The sequence below is a fragment of the Trichechus manatus genome, unplaced genomic scaffold (assembly GCF_000243295.1).
Source record: "Trichechus manatus latirostris isolate Lorelei unplaced genomic scaffold, TriManLat1.0 scaffold00027, whole genome shotgun sequence".
NCBI classification, from domain to species: domain Eukaryota; kingdom Metazoa; phylum Chordata; class Mammalia; order Sirenia; family Trichechidae; genus Trichechus; species Trichechus manatus.
Genome location: NW_004443963.1, coordinates 864,195 through 886,256, shown reverse-complemented (window position 1 = coordinate 886,256; position 22,062 = coordinate 864,195). Strand labels below are relative to the sequence as shown.

Sequence of the window (22,062 nt, the reverse complement as noted above, 5' to 3'; positions counted from 1 at the left end):
CGCCGCTCCTTGGAAACCCTATGGAGTAGTTCTACTCTGTCCTATAGTGTCGCCATGAGTTGGAATCGACTTGACGGCAACAGCTTTAGCTACTATCCAGGTACAAGGCAATGATTGCTCAGGCACCACAACTTGGAATTGCATGAGATAATGGAATCAGAAGACACGAAAAGTCTGAAAGGTTTTAAACAACCACTTAGGCACAATATTGGATGCTGAAAATATCTAGAGAAGGAACATGTGGAATCTGCCTTTCAGCGTTCACAGCGAAGAAAATGTTATGGATTGAATTGCGTCTCCCCAAAATATGTGTTGGAATCCTAACCACGATACCTGTGGGTGTAATCCCCTTTGGAAAACAGGGTTTTCTTTGTTGTGTTACTGAGGCCATATCAGTGTAATGTGCATCCTAAACCTCATCACTTCTGAGTTATAAAAATTGTTGATTAGACAAAGAAGCAAGCACATGTAGAAAAGGGGAAGACAGACACCGTGTGAGGATTGTCTGCAAGCCAAGGAATCCAGAGATACCCAGGCTACAGACAAAGAATGACTCAACAAGGCCAAGATCCTGATTTGGACTGTTAGCCTCGAGAACTGTGAAAAAATAAATTTCTGTTGTTTGAAGTGACTCACGTATGGTATTTGTGCTACAGCAGCACTAGGAAACTAAGAGGGATTATCACCCCGGTCTTTAAAAGAGGGCCGTTCAGCTCTTTAAAGGATCATGCTTTTTATATTCTGGAGTTTTTTTTTTTAATCAGGAAACAGTTCGATTCTAGTATGACAGGAAGGGCTGCCATCTGCATCTATCTCCTGAAGGGGTACGTTTTTTAAGTTTATTTCACAACTTAATCTTGTAAATACTGACCGGTGTGTGGATGTTTGTCTTGTCTAGACAAGATAATGAGGCCTGGAGGCAGTGACCTGGCCTCCACTATCTTTTGCAGCCTCATGATATCAGGTAGGGAAACACGGGCCCTGTGAACTCCCAATAAATATTAACTGAATTGAAATAGACTATCTGAAAGTCCCCCTGGGCTATGAATGAAAAATGTCTTGCTTCAGAAAAAATGAGCAGCAAAAGGAAATTCCTTATCCTAGAATCCAATGCCAAGGAAGAGCTTCAGGAAATGGGAGCTTGGGGATTTTCCAGAAAAATAGACTAAATCACATCTTCCAAGCTGGGCCTGACCCTCTGTGAAAGGCCCAACCTGGGATCACAAATCTGAACATCACGATACCTAAGGAAGTCTCTCAGTCTCCCCAAGCCTCATTTACCTCAGACAGGAAATGGGAATAAAATGTCTATCCCACAGAGTTGTTTTGAGGAGCAAATAAAACTAAGTATGTGAGGATGGTTTGTAAGCTATAAAGTGCTACACAAATGCCAATTATTACTGTTAGAATCATGTACAGAATGACAATGAATTTTTTTGAATTTTTTTTATACTCCAAAAACCAAAACCAAACTCATTTGCCGTCAAGTGGATTCTGACTCATAGTAACCCTATAGGACAGAGTAGAACTACTTCATAGGTTTCCAAAGAGTGACCGGTGGATTTGAATTTCTGACCTTTTGGTCAGCAGCTGAGCTCTTAATCACTGCACCACCAGGGCTCAGAGTTCCTCAAGTCACTGAGGTAAACACTCCAGGACATATAGCATCTCGTTTAGAAATGACTGCAGTTCTGACTCTACTGTGGGTGTGGAGAAGGTAGCAAATACCCTGGGAGTGGGAAAGGAGATGTCTGGTTTACGTGATGCAAAGGAATGGCTGGGACAGGTAGGGCTATGGAATAACCACAACTACTAAGATGTATTAAGTGCTTTCTGTGTACCAACTACTGTGCTAAGTATTCTATACCCACGATTTTATTTAATCCTATGTTTAACCTGATGAAGTACCAAAGAACCTGTGCTGTCGAGTCCATTCTGACTCATAGCAACCTATAGGACAGAGTAGAACTGCCCCATCGGGTTTCCAAGGAGCAGGTGGTGGATTCGAACTGTCAACCTTTTGGTTAGCAGGCATAGCTCTTAACCACTGCACCACCAGGGCTCCAACTGAGGAGGCAGAGACCAATATTATACCCACTTTATAGGGAGAAAAACCAGGTTGGGGGAAGGGAATTAAATTGCCCAAGGTCAAACAGGTGTAAGTGATAGGGTTCCTGTCTTAGTCACCTAGTGCTGCTATAACAGAAATACTACAAGTTGATGGCTTTAACAAAGAGATATTTATTCTCTCATGGTCTAGTAGGTTACAAGTCCAAATTCAGGGCATCATCTCCAGGGGAAGACTTTCTCTTTCGCTCTGGAGGAAGGTCCTTTTCATCAATCTTCCCCTGTTCGCAGAACTTCTCAGGCACAGGGACCCCAGGTCCAAAGGATGCACTCTGCTCCCGGCACTGCTTTCTTGGTGGTATGAGATCCCCAGCTCTCTCCTCACTTCCCTCTCCTTTTATCTCTTGTAAGATAAAAGGTGGTGCAGGCCATACCTCAGGGAAACTCCCCTTACATTGGATCAAGGATGTGACATGAGCAAGGGTGTTACATCCCACCCTAATCTTCCTTAACATAATCTAATCTTGCCTCATTAACCACAGGCAGAGATTGGGATTTAGAACACATAGGAAAATCACGTCAGATGACAAAATTGTGGACAATCACACAATACTGGGAATCATGGCCTAGCCAAATTGATACACATATTTTTGGGGGACACAATTCAATCCATGACAGTTCCTGTACAGGAATCCAGGTTTATGGGATTCCAAAGCTCTTGAGCTTAATTATTTAATAACTCAGTCCTGCCTCCATTCAAAAACGCCCAATAATTCCTTGCAGTAAGGGCTATTGTTTCACTGAGAAAATTGTACAACTTGACCTAAACTGCCCTTCTTCCTGGCTATCAAACTCTCCCAGTCACACCTACAGCCCCTTGAGCATACCTCCAATATGGACTCAGTCTGAATTGCAAGTTGGCTGCCCCGGATGCTCTCGGGCTGCCCTTGGGAGCAGATTGAACCTTTTTCTTTCTTTCTTTTTTATGGAAGTAAAATTCGCATAACACAAAATAAATCATTTTAAAGTGAACAATTCAGTGGCATTTAGTACATTCACAATATTATGCAAATATCACCTCTATCTAGCCTTAAAATATTTTCATCACTCCAAAAGGAAATCCTGTACTATTAAGCAGTCATTCCTCATCGGATGCCCCAGCCCCTGGCAACCACTAATCTGATTTCTGTCTCTATGGATTTACCTATTCTGGATATTTCATATAAATGGAATCATTCTATATGTGGTCTTTTATGTCTGATTTCTTTCACTTAGCATAATGTTTTCAAGATTCATCCATGTTGTAGCATGTAACAGCATTTCATTTCTTTTTATGGCTTAACAATATTCCATTGTGTGGTTATACCACATTTTGCTTATCCATTCAACTGCTAATGGACACTTGGGTTGTTTTCCACCTTTTGACTATTGTCAATAGTGTAGGATAAACATTGGAGTACAGGTATCTGTTTGAGTACCTGTTTTCAGTTCTTTGGAGTATAGACCTAGGATTAGAATTGCTGGGTCATATGGTAATTATAGGTCCCCGGGCGGGGGGTAGTGCCAACAGTTTGTCTTAGACTACTAACCTAAAGGCTGGTGGTTCAAACCCACCCAATGACTCTGCAAGAGAAAGCCCTGGCCACCTGCTTCCACAAAGATTACAGCAAAGAAAACCCTATGGAGCAGTTCTACTCTGTAACACACGGGATCGCCATGATTCGGAATCTACTCAATGCCAATGGGTTAGGTTTATGGTAATTATATGTTTAAATTTTTGAGAAACTGTCAACTCCTTGGTCCGTTTTGTGTGCCCATCCCTTAGCATAGATGAGGCTTTCAAATATTCTTTGAGTGGTATGGGCAGGGGGAAGGAGTTGAACTGGGGTGAGAAAGAGGCCCCAGTTCTGTCCTCACTAGCTATGAGAATTTAAATCCTTTTTTTCCTCCCCAATCCTCAGATTCCTCAACTAAAAAACAAGGGGTTGTGACTAGATCTTTTCTAATGTCCCTTCCCACTCTGTTATTTTTTGAGTTTAAGAATTGATTAGCTGCATCTGGATTTCCTTCTGATGGCTTTTCCCTGGGCTGTTCTTCAATACCCCACATGTCTGTCAGCTCGTTGTACTTTGGTGGCTTACGTGTTGTTATCATGCTGGAAGCTATGCCACCAGTGTTCAAATACCAGCAGGTATTCTTTGAAATCAAGGCCACACCTTAGCTGGGAAATGCAATAAGGCAATAAGTTAACCTTGGTCAGGTTAACTTTTCTTGAAAGTTAAACCATTTCTTAGATCAGCCCTTTTAAAGCTATAAAGTCACGCTAAGAATGGGGAGTGACTGCAAGTCATTTTCATTTTGCTGGCAAATCAAAATGAAAGAACTTACAAATAAACCATCCAAAGAAAATAAGGTCAAGGATCTAACAATCTACCAGATCAGCTGGGGCAGAGTATACATCTGTAGAGTTGGTGTGAGGCCAGGAGTGGGGGTGGAGATATCTTGAACTACAAACAAGAGGACAGAGATGGTTCTAAGAACAAGAGAAGATTAAGACATAAAGACATCTCAGCTGCGTATGCAATTCCAAACTAGGCGGAAGATAGGCGCTTTGATGAATATTTCACCCTAAATAACCCAGGAAAGCTTAATTATTATTTTTAGGTGGTAGAGAGAATAAGGAAGAGATAAATAAATACATTAACAGAAATAAAGGGGAAGCTGTATTTCTCCCCTTTGCTAAAATGTACAGGCTGGCTTCTCTTAGGAAAGCAGTAGAGCACAGTGTTGGGCTCACTAACTTCAAAAACCAGGGAGACCTAAGTTCTAATCCTATCTCTGCTCAGGCCACATTATGACTTCCGTTAGCCTGAAGCAATTTGTTGTTTGGACCCTTTCCTCCATTAAAAAAAAAAATTAAAAAATATATTTCTGTAACTGTTGATGATGGTAGTGGCGCTTGTTTTTCTGTTATTGATTGGTACCTAGGTAGACCCTTCAGGACACTGATTATTCCTAGAGATACATAGAGGGGCCAGTCCCAAAGGAATAGCTTGGAGTGAGGCAATCTTTGCAAGGTGACATTTGGAGACCCAGGAATAAAAATCACATCACTACTTAAAACCAAAAACCAAACCAGTTGCTGTCAAGTCGATTCCAACTCACAGCGACCCTATAGGACAGAGTAGAACTGCCCCATAGGGTTTCCAAGGAGAGCCTAGTGAATTCGAACTGCCGACTTTTTGGTTAGCAGCCATAGCTCTTAACCACTATGCCACGAGGGTTTCCACATCACTACTTAGGGGCCACAAATTTACTTTCAGGTAAGATGGATGGTCTCTGCTTTGTTTTTGTCTGGAATGTAAAGGCAAATTAATTAAAATGCCTCTAGAATAATGTGTATGTGGTAGTGGTGTATGAGGAAAATATGAATCAAGAGTCAGGTGGCCTAGTTCCATTTCCACAATTTAGTGTCTGCATGACCTTGTACAAGTCATTGTAATTTAGTTTCAGTTTCTTTATCTTTAAAAAGAAGAGTGGTTGTAAGCCTAAAACTTCTCTAAATAATAAAGCATATATATATATACATATATATGTTTGTCTGTATGTGTGCATGTGTGTGTGTGTGTGTGTGTGTGTGTATGTGTGTGTGGGTAAACAGTTCAGAGATTCCTTAAAAAGTTAAACATAGAATTCCCATATGACTCGGCATTTTCACCCCTAGGTATTTACCCAAGAGAAATGAAAACATGTGTCCACTTAGAAACTTACACGTAGATATTCATAGCAGCACTATTCATAACAGCCAAATGGTGGAAACAATTCAAATGTCTATCAGTTGATGAATGGATAAACAAACCAAATGTGGTACATCCACAGAATGGACTACTATTCAGCCATAAAAAGGAATGAAGTACTGATACTTGCTACAGCTTGGATGAACCTCTAAAACATGCTAAGTGAAAGAAGCCAGTCACAAAAGATCACATGTTGTATGATTCCTTTAATATGAAATATCCAGAATGAGCAAATCGATAAAGACAGTAGATTAGTGGTTGTCAGAGGGACTAGGGGAGGAAGGTATAGGGAGTAACAGCTCAATGTTTACCAAGTGTTCTGTGGTGATGAAAACTTTTGAAACTACAACGAGGCAATGGTTGCAGAACATAGTGAATGCAGTAAATTCCACCAAACTGTACACTTTAAAATGGTTAGCTGCTATGTGAATTTCACCTCAATTTAAAGAAAAAAAAAAGAAGAGTGGTCTTGATGATCACATCTCTCCTGCTTTCGACCTCAGCAGATATCATATGTTGACTAATCCAACAACCACTTCCAACCCCTTCTGCCTTACCCCTCCACTAGAGAGCTTATGAACACTAGGCACTTAACTTTCCAGCCTCCCTTGCAGCTAGTAGAGCACACAGCACAATTATGAGCAAGGAAATGTAAGTGCAAGTCAGCCAGGGAATTTTGGGAAAGCTTTCACTTTCCGGATAAAGAGACAGATGTGGTTAGGGTTCCCCTCCCCATTTCTTCCTGTCTTGAATGTAGACTTGATGCCTGGAGCTGTGACAGCCATCTTGTGAACATAAGGAAGTATGAGAATAAAAAGCTCCCACTCTGAGGATGGTGAAGTAGAAAGTCAGAACCTTCATAAGTCCTTGACATATTATTAAGCAGCAGAATCAACGTCAGGAACCATTCACCTTTGGACTTCTGTTATGTGAAAAAAGTAGACTCGATTTAAGGCTCTTTGTAGGGTTTTCGGTTACATGAAACCTAAAGCATTCCTAAATGAAATGTGTCATGATTCTAATACACTCACCACAAAAAGAGATCGTGGCCAATCTGCTTCTCTCCAAAGGTGGTGCCCACTTACTCCACATCCCATGGCAGGCTGGGTAGGTCACACCCTGGCAAAGGGGTTGAAAACACATTATTTGATATGACTCCAGTTTCTGTTTGTGTTTACAGTGTGGCTCCGGTTACTTTCACATAGGTTACATTACAAAAGCCCAGTTTATAGATGTTAATAGCATGATTCAGCTATTTTGACTCACAGATGAAATTTGAATATAGTTCAAATGTAAGCATGGTGGAGAGTGGGGAGGGGAGAATTTATATTTACATTATTATAAAATGTCAGTGTAGGAAGGTCCATCCTCTCATTTCAAGATACAAAACCTGAGCCCCAGAGCCATTAAGTGACTAGACCTTAGTCTTCATGGCTGACAATATTGTGTTTTTCCACATCAGTATTTCCTCCTATGTGGTGTATACCTTTAGTGAGACTAGAGGTGGATTGGAAGTGGTACAACCACCTACATTCTTAGTGATAATTGTTACATATATATTCTAATATGCTTTAGAAAAAGGATATAGCTAGCACATCAAACACATGAGTTCAAAGGTATTGTTGCTTAGGATGAGAACTTTTTTTTTTTAAAGTGAGTTGGTCTAAGGAAAGACAAATAGTAAATAATACTATAAGTTGTACATGAATATAACAAAAGCCATGAAGGTAAGAGGTGGATGACTAAAGTTTGGGAAATGTTGGTCTACATCAGAGGTCAGCAAACTATAGCTGACAATCCAAATTTGGCCCCCCGTCTTTTTTTGTACAGCTCGTGAGCTAAAAATGTTTTTTGCATTTTAGTGGCAGGAAAAAAAAAATTGAAAGAAGACTGATGTTTCATGCCATTCAAAAACTATACAAAATTCAAATTTCTGTGTCTATAAATAAAGTTTTATTGGAACATAGCGAAGCCTATTTGCTACTAGATAGTCTACGGCTCTTTCCTCACAATAGCAACAGAGTTGAGTAGTTGCTACAGAGACCATGTGGCCTATAAAGCTCAAAATGTTTACTATCTGGTTCTATATCATGCCTCCTCCTTCCTTGAGTTAAATTTCTTCATAAGTTTACACACTTGAAAGTTTACAGATTTAGTAATAAATCCATTTAAATTGTTTTAATAGAAAGAGCCCTTGCTGTATGAACTGTAGGTTTTGAGTTTCAGTTTCATCATCTATCAAAATAAAGAGAGTTGGATCCTATTATCTCTAAGATCCTTTTTGGCTCTGAAAGTCTATGCTTCTACGAAATGGCCCTTTATTGCATATAAATTTGGAATCACATAAGGCATTTTTATTAAAATATATAAAATTGTAATCATAACCAGAGAGCTGAGATAGCAGGCCAAGGTGGAAGAAAAGAAAATCGAGTAAAGGAGGTTTTCTTCAGAAAGTGAATTTTCTAAAGCACCCATTGTCTCCAGCAATATTGAAAACTATAAGGAAATTATTTCCTACCTCCACTAGACCTTGTAAAATTCTGACACACATGACACAGCCATAATGCACTCTGGCCGCAGAAGGAATGAACATGTTCAAGGTTGATGTCAGGAAAATGGCCGCTCCAAAGACCCTGAGGGACCAAAACATTGTGTTACTGGGCTGGCCCATGGATGGCTGTAGCACTTCAGTTAACCTTGGGAAGGGAACACAGTAGCTCATGGAAGATTCCCATGGAAATTAATTCAGAGAAATAGATGTTGCATTAGGATCTGCTGTGCCCCAAGCCAGACTCCAGGCCTGTTTTGTTTCTGAGTTCCAGCCCCTGGACCAGTTATGGGTACATTTTTGGCAGCACAGGAATTTCCTGCCTAGATGATATCCTGGAAAATTGGAGAATGGCCAGGGTGATGTGGGCTTGCTGAAGACCCATCATTCTACCTGGTCTCACCCAACTGACACATTCTGACTTTTATCTGGTGTCCTCTGTATGTTTGGGGTTGTGTCTCCTGCTTCCCTACTCTGCTCTAATTTCACCAGAGGGGATACTGACTATAGAAAAGTGCACTGTGTCCCAGGACCAGCCAAGCACAAGACAAATTATACATTGTCTTAGCTCCCCACTCCCTGCCCAGCACCACTGTCCTCCCAACCCCACCTCCCTATCTCCCACCCCCACCCTGCCTGATCCAGGGTGTCCTGGGAAAAAGAATCAGGCAACACATTCTTCTTACTACACACTTTAATGATGTTTCAGTCCTTTCTACATGCTGGGAAATGATAATACATGTGATTTCTTTTTAGTACAGGGGTGTAAGAAGTAACCCAGGAGACTTCACAGCAACTAATACTTTTATCACTTTTTAAAAAGAATACACACTAATGTTCATTGCATCATTATTCACAATAGCCAGAAGGTGGGGATAACCCAAGTGTCCGTCAACAGACGAATGGATAAACAAAATGTGATATATGCATACAGTGGAATATTACTCAACCATAAAGAAAAACAGAGTCCTAATACATGCTACCACATGGATGAACCTTGAAAATATTTTGCTAAGTGAAATAAGTCAGACACAAAAGGACAAATATTGTATGATCTCACTAATATGAAATATCTAGAATAGGCAGATGCATAGAGACAAAAGTAGATTAATGGTTACCAGGGGCTGGGTGGAAGAGAGATTGGGGAGTTATTATTTAACGGGTACTGAGTTTCTGTTTGGGGTGGCAGAGAAGTTTTAGAAATAGACAGTAGTGATGGTTGGACAACATTGTGAATGTAATTAATGTCACTGAAATTTACACTTAAAAATGGCAAATTTTAAGTCATATATATTTTACTGGAACCCTGGTGGTGTGGTGGTTAAGTGCTGGGCTGCTAACCAAAAGGTCAGTGGTTTGAACTCACCAGCTGCTCCACAGGAGAAAGATGTGGCAGTCTGCTTCTGTAAAGATTACAGCCTTGGAAACCCTACAGGACAGTTCTACTTTGTCCTATAGGGTTGCTATGAGTAGGAATTGACTCAACCACAATGGGCTTGGTTTTGGTTTTTATATATTTTACCACAATAAAAATTTTTTAAAAAATACAATAAGTAATTAACAATAAAGGACACAAATTAGACAGGAACATAACTAAATATAATCAAGCTTTGAACATATTTAGATCTTATGGTAGTGACTTTCAAACTTTTTTGACCTTGAACCATAAAACAAAATATATTTTATATTACAACCTAGTACATACTCATACACATAAATGTAACTGTAACAAGTTTTACAAGCCCATACTTACCCCTAAGTGTGCAATGCACTCAGATATTTTCTATTCTATTTGATTTGATTATCTTCTCTTTCGTTTTGAAACGCTCTTTCTTTTTTTCTCTTTCGTTTTGAAATGCTCATTGGTAAATCACTATACTGATTTCACAACCATCTAATGAGCCCTGCTTCAGAGTTTAGCAAACACTGCTATGTAAAAGTTATACAACAAATACAATTGGAAGAGACCCAGAGATGTTTAGTACACTCCTTTTCCGGTATTTTAATACACTCTACCACATCACCCCCATGTGGCTCTTCTCTTCTACTTGAATACCTCTAGAGAGAGAACTCACTGCTTTTTGAGAAGTTCATTTTGTTCTGGGACACTTCTAATTGCTCAAACACCTACCAAAGACTTTCAAGGGCATTAAAGACACATCTTGCAATGTAGGGGTGAGTCTCTACTACTCACGTGATGAAACCTCTAGGGTACTGGGTGATATAAGCACATGGAGTCACAGAATTTCACTGGTCAAAGGGAAATGAAACACAGTTTATTCCAATACTTCATTTCACAGATGAAGAAACTGAGGCCCAGAGAAGGAAAGAGATTTGACAGAGGTCACCCAGTGAGTTAGTTAGGAACCAGAAACTATCTCACCTGACTCAGAGTAAATTGAACTTTTTATTACATAATCTCTTAAAGAGTAGCAAGGTGAATTAGACTGAACAAAAAAGTAAACAGAAAGAGACTTTCAAGGACAGGATTATTTAGGATCAATATCTGTGAATCATCTATCCAGATGGCTTCTGTTCTTCATTCTGCACCCCCAAATTGGGATCTGACTATTCAAATTTTATAAAAGTACAAACCATGTGATAAGCTGTGCAGTAATTATGTTACATTCACTTATCTTACCTGTTGGCAGCAAACTTGTTTGAAATGAAACCACCTGGAATCTGTGTCACAATATAACCCCAGAAAAAAGATCCATGGATAAGGCCCACCGTCTCTGGATCCCAGTTAAACTGTGCTATCTGGAAGTAAAAAATCAGATATAGTTGTGTTTGTAAAAAAAAAAAAAAAACTTTACCACCAGGTTTCACTGATAATTCTACATAAAACCACACAAGGTCCTTCTTTCCTTCCTTTATTCAACAAATATTTATGGAGGACCCATCACCTATCTGTCAATTTGTCATACTGTGGTGGATTGTGTATTACAATGATGCTGGAAGCTAAACCATCAGTAATTCAAATACAAGCAGGGTCATCTGTAATAGACAGGTTTCAGCAGAGCTTCCAGACTAAAACAGATTAGAAAGAAAGGCCTAGCTATCTACTTGCCAAAATCATCAATTTATGGATTATAACAGAATATTATCCAATATAATGCTGGGAGATTAGCCCCCTAGGTTGGAAGGCACTACACAAGAACCACAATACTGGACTCAAACATAGTAATGATTGTGAGGATGGTGCAGGACTGGGCAATATTTTGTTCTGTTATACATAAGGTCACCATGTTGGCATCTAAAACAAATGCCTGGGAACTAATAACAATAACACTGTGTGCTGGGGAATACAGCAGTGAACAAAGCTAAGTTCCTGCTCTCATGAAGCTTCCATTCCAGTGAGAGAAAGTAGAGCTATATTGTTGTTAGGGGCCATCAAGTGAGTCCTGACTCATAGCAACCCTATGTACAACACAGTAAAACACTGTCTGGTCCTGTGCCATCCTCACAATCATTGCTGTGTTTGAGCCTATTGTGGTAGCCACTGTGTCAGTCCATCTCATCAAGGATCTTCCTCTTTTTCGCTGACCCTCTACTCTAACAAGCATGATGTCCTTCTCCAGGGACTGGTGCCTCCTGATAACATGTCCAAAGTGCATGAGAGGAAGTCTCGCCATCCTTGCTTCTGAGGAGCCTTCTGGCTGTACTTTTTCCAAGACAGATTTGTTCCTTCTTCTGGTAGTCTGCAGTATATTCAATATTCTTCACTGACACCATAATTCAAAGGCATCAAATCTTCTTTGGTCTTCCCTATTCATTGTCCAGCTTTCACATGCATATGAGGTGATTGAAAATACCATGGCTTGGGTCTAGTGCACCTTAGTCCTCAAAGTGACATCTTTGCCTTTTAACACTTTAAAGAGGTCTTTTGCAGCAGATTTACCCAAGGCAAAACATCATTTGTTTTCTTGACTTCTGCTTCCATGGGCATTGATTTTTCTCATTCATCATGATGTTGCTTATTGATCCAGTTGTGAGGATTTTTGTTCTCTTTATATTGAGGTGCAATCCATACTGAAGGCTATAGTCTTTGAATTTCACAAGTAAATGCTTCAGATATCCTAGGCATTAGTGCACTGAAATGGACTGGTATTGGCCACTTTGAATCAGACAATCATTTGGTCTCCTATGCAATTTATAGAATGATGAATTGAAGAGGAATGGCATTGCATTCATTGTCAAAAAGAACATTTCAAGAAAAATCCTGAGGTACAATGTTGTCAGTGATAAGATAATATTCATATGCCTACAAGAAAGACAAGTTAATACAACTATTATTCAAATTTACCGCTAATGCCAAAGATGAAGAAATTGAAGACTTTTACCAACTTCTGCAGTCTGAAATTGATCAAACGTACAATCAAGATGCATTGATAATTACTAACAATTGGAATGTGAAAGTTGGAAACAAAGAAGAAAGGTCAGTAGTTGGAAAATACAGCTTAGGTGATAGAAACGATGCTAGAGATTACATGATAGAATTTTGCAAGATCAACAACTTCTTCATCGGAAATGCCTTTTTTCAACAACATGAACGGCAACTATATGTGGACTTTGCCAGATGGAATACACAAGAATTAAATCGACTACATCTGTGGAAAGAGATGATGAAAAAGCTCAGTATCATTGGTCAGAACAAGGCCAGAGGCCAGCTATGGAACAGACCATCAATTGCCCATATGCAAGTTCAAGTTGAAGCAGAAGAAAATTAAAACAGCTCCACGAAAGCCAAAGTACAACCTTGAGTATATCCCACCTGAATTTAGAGGCCATCTCAAGAAGAGATTTGACACACTGAACACTAATGTCTGAAGACCAGACAAGTTGTGGGATGACATCAAGGACATCATACATGAAGAAAGCAAGAGGTCATTAAAAAGACAGGAAAGAAAGAATGGACTAAAATGGATTTCAGAAGAGACTCTGAAACTTGCTCTTGAACGTAGAACAGCTAAAGTGAAAGGAAGAAATGATAAAGTAAAAGAGCTGAACAGATTTCAAAGGCTGCCTCAAGAAGACAAAGTATTATAATGAAATATGCAAAGACCTGGAGTAAGAAAACTTAAAAGGAAGAACACACCTGGCATTTCTCAAGCTGAAAGAACTGAGGAAAAATTCAAGCCTTGAATTGCAATATTGAAGATTCTACAGGGAAAATATTGAACTATGCAGGAAGCATCAAAAGAAGATGGAAGGAATACACAGAGTCACCGTACCAAAAAGAATTGGCCTACATCTAGCCATTTCAGGAGGTAGCATGTGGTCCAGAATCAATAGTAATGAAGGAAAAACTCCAAGCTGCACTGGAGGCATTGGTGAAAAACAAGGTTCCAAGAATTGACAGAATACCAGTCGAGATGTTTCAACAAACAGATCTAATGCTGGAAGTGCTTGCTCATCTATGCCAAGAAATTTGGAAGACAGCTACCTGGCCAACCAACTGGAAGAGACCCATATTTGTTCACATTCCAAAAAAGGTGATCCAACAGAATGCAGGAATTATCGAACAGTGTCATTAAGATCACACACAAGTAAAATTTTGCTAAAGGTAATTCAAAAACAGTTGCGGCAGTATATCGACAGGGAACTGCCAGAAATTCAAGCCAGATTCGGAAGAGGACTTGGAATGAGGAATATCCTCGCTGATGTCAGATGGATCTTGGCTGAAAGCAGAAAATACCAGAAACATTTTTACCTGTGTTTTATTGGCTTTGCAAAGGCATTTGACTATGTGGATCATAACAAATTATGGATAATATTGTGAAGAATGGGAATTCCAAAACACTTAATTGTGCTCATGAGGTACGTGTACATAGACCAAGAAGCAGTCTTTCAAACAGAACAAGGGATACTGCGTGGTTTAAAATCAGGATTGTATTCTTTCACCATACTTATTCAATCTGTATGCTGAGCAAATAAAATCCAAGAAGCTGGACTGTATGAAGAAGAACAGGGCGTCAGGATTGGGGGAAGACTCATTAACAACCTATGATATGCAGATGACACAAGAGATATGTACAAATTCAAAAAAGAGATATTTGGTACAGCAAATAGTGATGAGTGCATAGGAGAAAATAAGACAAAATAATACGTTCTAGGTTTCCTAGACTATTTACTAAGTTATTCAGTAGCAGTTTGTAAGAAAGCACGTAGGGAATCAAATCTTGAAGCTCTCATTTCATAGTGAGGATAATAAAACTCATGCTACCTACCCAGAGGATGTGTGAGGGTAAAACAGCACAAATATTTCTAGTGGATGATTTCTCTGGGTAAAGATTATGCATGTGACACGTTATCATAGTACATGGAACATAGGGTAGGTTCAATAAATGTTAGCAGCCATTATTGCTATTGTTACGATAACAACATGCTCTTCTACAAATCTTGCACTATTGAAAATGTGATTCTCTATGCCGAAATCCTTCTCCCCACTGGCATTGCAACTCATTCTTTTTCGATTCATTGCAAATGTTCCTTCCTCTGAGGAATTTTCCCAACTCGTATCAGATTGAACTAGTTACTCTTTCCTGGGCTTATCCCACAGACCTCTGTTCTTACCAGGGCTTCAAACGGGTTCGGTCCAATTTGAACCCCTGCTGAGAATTTGCATTTCTAACAAGTTCCCAGGTGATGCTAATGCTGCTGGTTAGGGACCAATTCTGAGTACCACTAGTAGAGCAGTGATTCTCAGACTTCATTATACATAAAAATCACCTGGGAGAATCTTGTTAAAATGTAGATTCTGATTCAGTATATCTGGAGTGGAAATGCAAATTCTCAGCAGGGGTTTGAATCAGAAGGGACCAGTTGGAAGTCCAGTTCTTAAGGCTATGGCACACATGGAGCTGCTCACAGACTAGCTATTCGTGTGTCTATTTCCCACACTGGGTGGCAAGCAACTCTACGGTAAGCTAAAACAAATGCTTGGGAACACAGAAGGTGCCAGTAAATATTTGCTGAATGAATAAACGAATGGCTTTTTAAGACATTGATATGAAAATACAAGGTATTTCTGTTATTAAGTAAGAGTTTCTAATTAGCAGTATCTTATGTTTTATGAACTTCCATCACAATAATTTTCCTGACACAAACTGTTATGTATTTATTTGCTCATTTATTCAACATTCACTGACTGCCTCCTGTGTGCCAGGTGAGGCACTAGGCAAAGTCAAATGACAAATCATTCTTGCCTTCTAGAAGATCACAGTCCAGGTAATACCAGCCAGGACTCTCTACTGTATTTCCCATTTTACAGATTAGGAAGTTGAAGGTCAAGAATAAAAAGGAACTCGCAATCATTCATTCAGATCAGCTTGCCACATTTTTATGCTGTGCTTACTGTATGCCACACATCATTCTAGGCCCTGGGGATACAGCAGTGAACAAAAACAGCAATTCCTGCCTTCATGAAGATTCCAGTGGGGGTGGCTGGATAATAACAATAATAATAACAATAACAATAAAATAACAATAATAAACAAGTGTATACTGTGTTAGATGGTGGCCAGTGATGAAAAGAAAAAATAAAGCAGAAAATGAGTAGGAAGGATTTGAGGGAGGGCAAACTGGGATGAAATTTTAGCTAGAATGGTCCGGGAAGGCCTCACTGAGAAGGTGATTTTTGAGTAAAGATCTGAAGAAAGGGAGGAAACAAGCAAGTGCAAAGGCCCTGAGGTAGGAATGTGTCTTGTGTGTTAGAGAACTAGCCCGATGTCAGTACAGCTGGAGCGTAATGAGTGAGGGGGAGAGGAGAAGGAGGTAAAGTAAGAGAGATGATGAGGAATCAAGGAATCAAATGATACAGGGACCTTTAAGTCATCATAAGGACCTCGACGTTTATGCAAAGAGAGAGGTAAACCATTGGAAGGATTGAGCAGAGGAAGGACATGATTTTATTAAGGTATTTTCCAATTATTTCCCCCCTTAATCCTCCCAACCCTTTGAGGTACTTAATACAAATTATCTCATTTGGTCTACACAGTAGCCCTATTACCTTCATTTCACAACAGGACACTGAGGGTTAGCAAAGAACTGATAAAAAAGTTAGTTACTGCCTTCCTGCTCAGCCACAGCCCTGGCTGCCCTGTTTGTCCATGAGACTCTCCCCAGTGACAACCCCAGCTGACGGGACACCTAAATTGAGAGAGCCAAGCCATAGACTGGACTCAGCCAATCAGCTTCTCTCTCTGTATCTAAACTCAGAGATTCTAGTTAGACAATAGTGAGCACTTGAACTTAGCCCCGTGGAGTCAGGGCCAAGTCTTGTCAGGGCAAGGCAAAGGCTTCAGGAACTTAAGCTTTGTAGGGCAGTGAGACACCACGGAAAAGAAAAGAGAGCAGTCCTTGGAGAGACACAGGGAAGTGGGGCCCATGGAGATGAAACAGATGAGAGACCCCGTGGTGCGAGGAAGCTGGAGACGTTAGCTGAGGATTTTCTGGTTCCCATGCAGTCCAGCTCCACCCCATAGAGCCTCTGCCCCTGCTTTAGAAATAATTGCACAAAAGCTCCTTTCCCTCTCCATGGTAGAGCACAGCCTGGATTTCCATTCCACCTCAGGCTGCACCCCGTGTTCCAGGCACAAATTGCACAAATGTACACAGCAAGTTTCAGCAGAAACTTGGTCCAGACTAAGACGGACTAGGAAAAAAGGTCTGGCCATCTACTTCCGAAAATCAGCCAGTAATTTTGTGGATCATTTAAAAAAAAAAAAAAGAAAATTCTTGGGTCACAATGATCTGATCTGCAACCAATCACGGGGATGGCATGGGACTAAGCAGTGTTTCATTCCATTGTGTATGGTTGGGGTCACCATGAGTCAGGGGTTAACTCAGTGGCAGCTAACAACAACAGCAACACAGCAGACCTACTTTCTGCACTTCGTTTCCATGAGATCCCCCTACAGCCATGTAATAATCCCCTTTTTAACTTGAGCCGGTTTCACTGTGCTGTTCTTTGCCACCAGCAATCCTTGACCGGACGCAAGGGTAGCTTTCTCAAGGTCCCAGAGCTAATAAACAGCAAGTGAAGTTGTTCAGACTCTTCTGAGGTTAATGAGAAATCATCGCAAGTCTTCTCAAACTTCCATTGCTCATCGCAAACCATGTGCCCGGCACTGTTCTAAGTATTCCACATGTTTTAACTCATAACTATTAAGCTAAAAAATTATTATTCACACATCAGCTGAAGTCATCCTTCATACCACTAGTAGAACATGTGCCACATATTTGAAAAACCTACTCATTCATACTGTTTACCTCGCTCTTCTTTTGAAAATGAGACATTTAAAAATATATCAGCACAAAAAAATCTAGTTTTTCCGTCATAAAACAAATACACACAAACAAACAAAAATACCAGCCATCCCAAGCCTTTCCTACTACAATTAGTGAAATCTCTGTCATCAGGTTGAAATATGCTCAGCTGATATCTAAGCCATGTTCTATTTGGACAAGAGAGAAATGATCTTCTATAAATTGGAGTTGTGCTAGAGCTTCTGAAATGCTACTGAATTCCTAATCTTGAGGCCAGAGAAAATAATGTAAAGCAGATTTTAGATCTTTATCAATTTCTCTAGGACTCCAAAGGGCAAAACCATGGAAACTAGAGAGCACACACTAGCATTGTTCCTCGGGTTTATCAAAATGTCTTTTCCATATACCTCAGAGCAGGCTTTATTGACCGAGGCCTGTCTTGTCAGGCAAAAAACAAATGCAAAACAGCATCTCATTTTGATCCCGGCCTGAGCAGGCAAGTTTTAATTAGCAGGCCTTGCTCACAAAGGGCTGAAAGAATACATGAGATTCACATCTGAAAAACTGCTAATATACATCATCCTTTATTTTTAAAACACATGAATACTACCCACCCCCCCTCCCCCCATACACCAGGATATTATTTTAGGGCAGATTCAGCTGTGGCATCAAACAGCCGAGTTAGAAGCGTCTCCATGGTGCTCTTTTCCAGTAGCAGAATAATCTCTTAGCTAAAAAGAAAAAGCCTGCAGGCCAATTAAAGGTTTCTTTTTAATGGATTGAAATCAAATTTTCCCAAACTAGTGCTTGGCAGGAGACCATTCCAGGTGATGCTAATAGATGCAGCCTGAAAGGATGTGTTCTGTGATCAGGTAAGTCCAGGAAATAACTGCATGCCACATCCCCCTCTTGGAGAGTCGTGGGACACAGCACAGTAAAAGCTCTGGGAGGGCCAAAGAAAAGACACCTATTTAATCTGTATGACCCAGTATCCCCATATCAGGCAGCACCATCTTCGCAGCATGGCCTACAGAACAGAAACTCTGATCTGAATGTTTCTCCAAATATGGGTGAGGTCCAGAGAATTATCAAAGAGATGTCTCTGCAAATAGATGGATTTCCACATGAGTCATTCCATTGTGTGTGTTCAATTGAATAAAACGTGTTTATTGGGTGTACACTGGACATGCATTTTAGTTTGGTTTTTCTCCCACAGCCTCATACTTCTCTAGGCTTACCATTTAAGAGGAGTCCTTGGGTGGTGCAAACGGTTAACACACTTGGCTGCTAACCGAAAGATTGGAGATTGGAGTCCACTCAGAGGCACCTTGGAAGAAAAGTCTGGTGATCTACTTCCATAAAACCAGCCATCGAAAACCCTATGGAGCACAGTTCTACTCTGACACAACTGGGGTCACCATGAGTTGGAATTGGCAAGACAGCAGCTAGTGGTACTGGTACCATTTAAGAAACAAACTAGATTTTAACTTTCCAGGGATTTGTAAACTCTACACCATTTAAGCTGTAGCAGAAGTATGCCTGCTTATGACGACAGCAGCCTCTTATCTCACTTATCTCACTTTATCTCACTTATCTCACTCTTATCTCACTTTAATTGAGACTTCTCCCATTGGGCAGTGGGCATTCCAGAACACAGATCTCCTCTGTTTGAAGCCCATCGCAGACTCCCTACATGACTTCCCCAGCCTGTTACGGTCTGGCCCGTTTACCTTGCTGCCTCCATCTCTTGATGTTCACCCCTACTAGGGAGTGAGCTTGGGTGGGTAAACGTGGAACCCCCCTCCTACCAAGAGTTCACAACCTGAAGTCCGAGGATGGAATCCTAGGGACCTGTGAACTTGAGTGGGAAAAACTTGACATCTTCATTTTCGCTATTTAACTAACTATAAACTGCAATTTAGCATTGTCTTCAATCATGAATGTAGGAAATAAACACAGGAGTATTATCAGAAACTGTGACTTTGTCACCAGTAGAAATCATAAATGTGTTCATCATGTTACATTATAGTCGTCAATATTTCAAACTATCATTTACAGTTTGAACTTTAAAAAATTACAGTAATTTTTAGACCCATTGCTGGATTTTGTCATCTAATGTGTTACAAAAGAAGCTCATTTGCTTCTATGTCACAAATTTGATTTTTAAATATTTTGATAGCTGTATTTTAGTATAGCTTCCTTTATAACCTGCAGCCCTGGTGGCACAGTGGTTAAGAGCTCAGCTGCTAACCAAAAGGTTGGCAGATCAAATCCACCAGCTGCTCCTTGGAATCCCTATGGGGCAGTTCTACTCTGTCCTGTAGGGTTGCTATGAATCGGAATCGACTCAGTGGCAACAGGTTTGCTTTTTTCGACTTCCTTTATAGTTGTATGTGTTTTATTTTATGAATTTTAAAGATTATTTTGACAAAGTGTTCAGGCTCTTCACTGGGTTGCCAAAGAGCTCCACGAGAAGAAAAAGGTGAAGAACTCCTGATTCAGTTCCTAAAACGTACTATTCTCTCTCCCTCCCCCTGCCCCTTATCTCTGTTTCTCTCTCTCACTCTTCTACAGGGCTTCACACTTGCTGTTCCTTCTTTATCAAACACTTTTTCCTTCCACTCCACCAAAACCCTCTTTGTTTGGCAAATTCCTCCTCATCTTTCATGGCCAGCCATCAATTTTTCTGGGAAGTCTTTCATGATATCAAAGTCTGGGTGAGGCCCCCTTCTATATGACCCTGAGCAGACTGTGCACCTACAACCTGAATTGTGATTTCTTACATGTAATCTCCATTTCTTGCTTGTACGTCTTCCACTCTGTGTTGTTCACCATTCTGTCCCTATCACCTTGCACAGTGTCAGGCACATGGTAGCCACTCTACATTTTTGGCACATCAGTGAATGAATTACAGTGCTTTCTTTCACTTAGCAAAGTATTTATTTACCTAGCTGTGGTCAAAAGATCTCCCACCATAGATTGACACCAACCTGAATTTCTGGTTTTCCATCAACATACACAGTGCTGTTGTTGACCATTTCCACTATGGCAACTCCGAGATTGCACCGAATCCCAAAGGAAATGCAGAATCCCAGCCCGCTCATGATGGCAATGATGTAACGCTTGGGGACACCACAACAGTAGCAGTCGCAGAGTGGGGGGCTTGGCCTGGACGCCTGCACTGGCCTTCCTTCTTCGTTCAGCTCAATATTATCTTCTTCCTCATTGGTTCCATCAATTTTTCTACAGGGGAGAAAGAATAACAGAGGCGGCCAGGAGTAGGCAAAAAAAAAAAAAAAAAAAAAGCATAGCAAGAAAGAAAAGGAAAACCCAAAGTAGGATGCCCCTTGCATTTTTAAAAGTAATTATTATTATTTAAATATATCATAAATAAATCATAAAATTATTGATTTTCTGGATATTGAGTTACCCTTTTATAAGCATTAAATTTTTAAATCTCATAACAACCCCATGAGGTTATTATCATGCCCATTTTATAATTGGAGAACTAAGTTATTTGAGGCAGAGTCTGTATCCTTAACAATATAATGTACTGAGTTTCCTGCTGAAAGTGTATTGATAGCCTTCATCTACATTACATGACCCACCTACCTCCTATACTTGACCTTAGTTTTTGTGTCATTTGATGCTTGCCCTCCTGGCACAGTGGTTAAGAGCTTGGCTGCTAACCAAAAGGTAGGCAGTTCTAATCCACCAGCTGCTCCTTGGAAACTCTATGGGGCAGTTCTACTCTGCCCTATAGGGTCGCTATGAGTCAGAATCGACTCAACAACAGGTTTGCTTTTTTTGTTTGTTTTTTGGTTTGAAAAGATATACAATGAAAGATTAATCCATTGGAAGATTCTTCTGTTTCTCTTTCTTTCTAAGTCCTACTAAAATGCTAAGTGGAGGTGTTGTAGTTATGTGCCATCGAGTTGGTGCCTACTCATAGCAACTTTATGTATAACAGAACAAAGCGTTGCCCAGTCCTGCACCATCTTCTCGTCTTCCAGATAATGTTCTCATCAGACAATCTTCTGTTGCTATTCATAAGGTTTTCATTGACTAATTTTCAGAAGTAGATCACCAAGCCTTTCTTCCTAGTCTGTCTTAGTCTGGAAGCTCTACTGAACCCTGTCCACCATGGGTGACCCTCATGATATTTGAAATACTGGTAGTTTAGCTTCCAGCATCATAGCAACATACATGTCACCACAGTACGGCAAACTAACAGGTGGAGGTAGGGGTACATTTTCTGTCACAACATGTATCAAGTTGGTTATGTATCTTTCTTCTGAGGAGGTGGTCCCCTGGCACTTTTCATCCAGATGATAGGAATGTTCACCCTCTCTGTTGGTTCGGATAATGGTTTATGTCCAT

The 22,062-nt window shown here is 40.3% G+C and overlaps 1 protein-coding gene across 4 annotated transcripts in view; it reads right to left on the bottom strand.

The window, feature by feature from the left end:
• The window catches only part of SLC17A8 (solute carrier family 17 member 8), a 56,625-nt gene that overhangs the window by 16,072 nt on the left and 18,491 nt on the right, over positions 1 to 22,062 (bottom strand). For 2 of the 4 annotated variants that reach the window (XM_023728929.1, XM_004373748.2), the window contains exons 2-5: positions 20,673 to 20,925; positions 11,054 to 11,172; positions 8,383 to 8,497; positions 6,896 to 6,983 (exon numbers count right to left, since the gene is read on the bottom strand). In XM_023728929.1, coding sequence (XP_023584697.1) covers positions 6,896 to 6,983; positions 8,383 to 8,497; positions 11,054 to 11,172; positions 20,673 to 20,925 — 575 coding nt within the window. Of the gene's footprint in view, positions 1 to 6,895; positions 6,984 to 8,382; positions 8,498 to 11,053; positions 11,173 to 20,668; positions 20,926 to 22,062 lie in introns of all 4 variants that reach the window. The other 2 variants (XM_023728928.1, XM_023728930.1) reach the window with 1 other exon arrangement.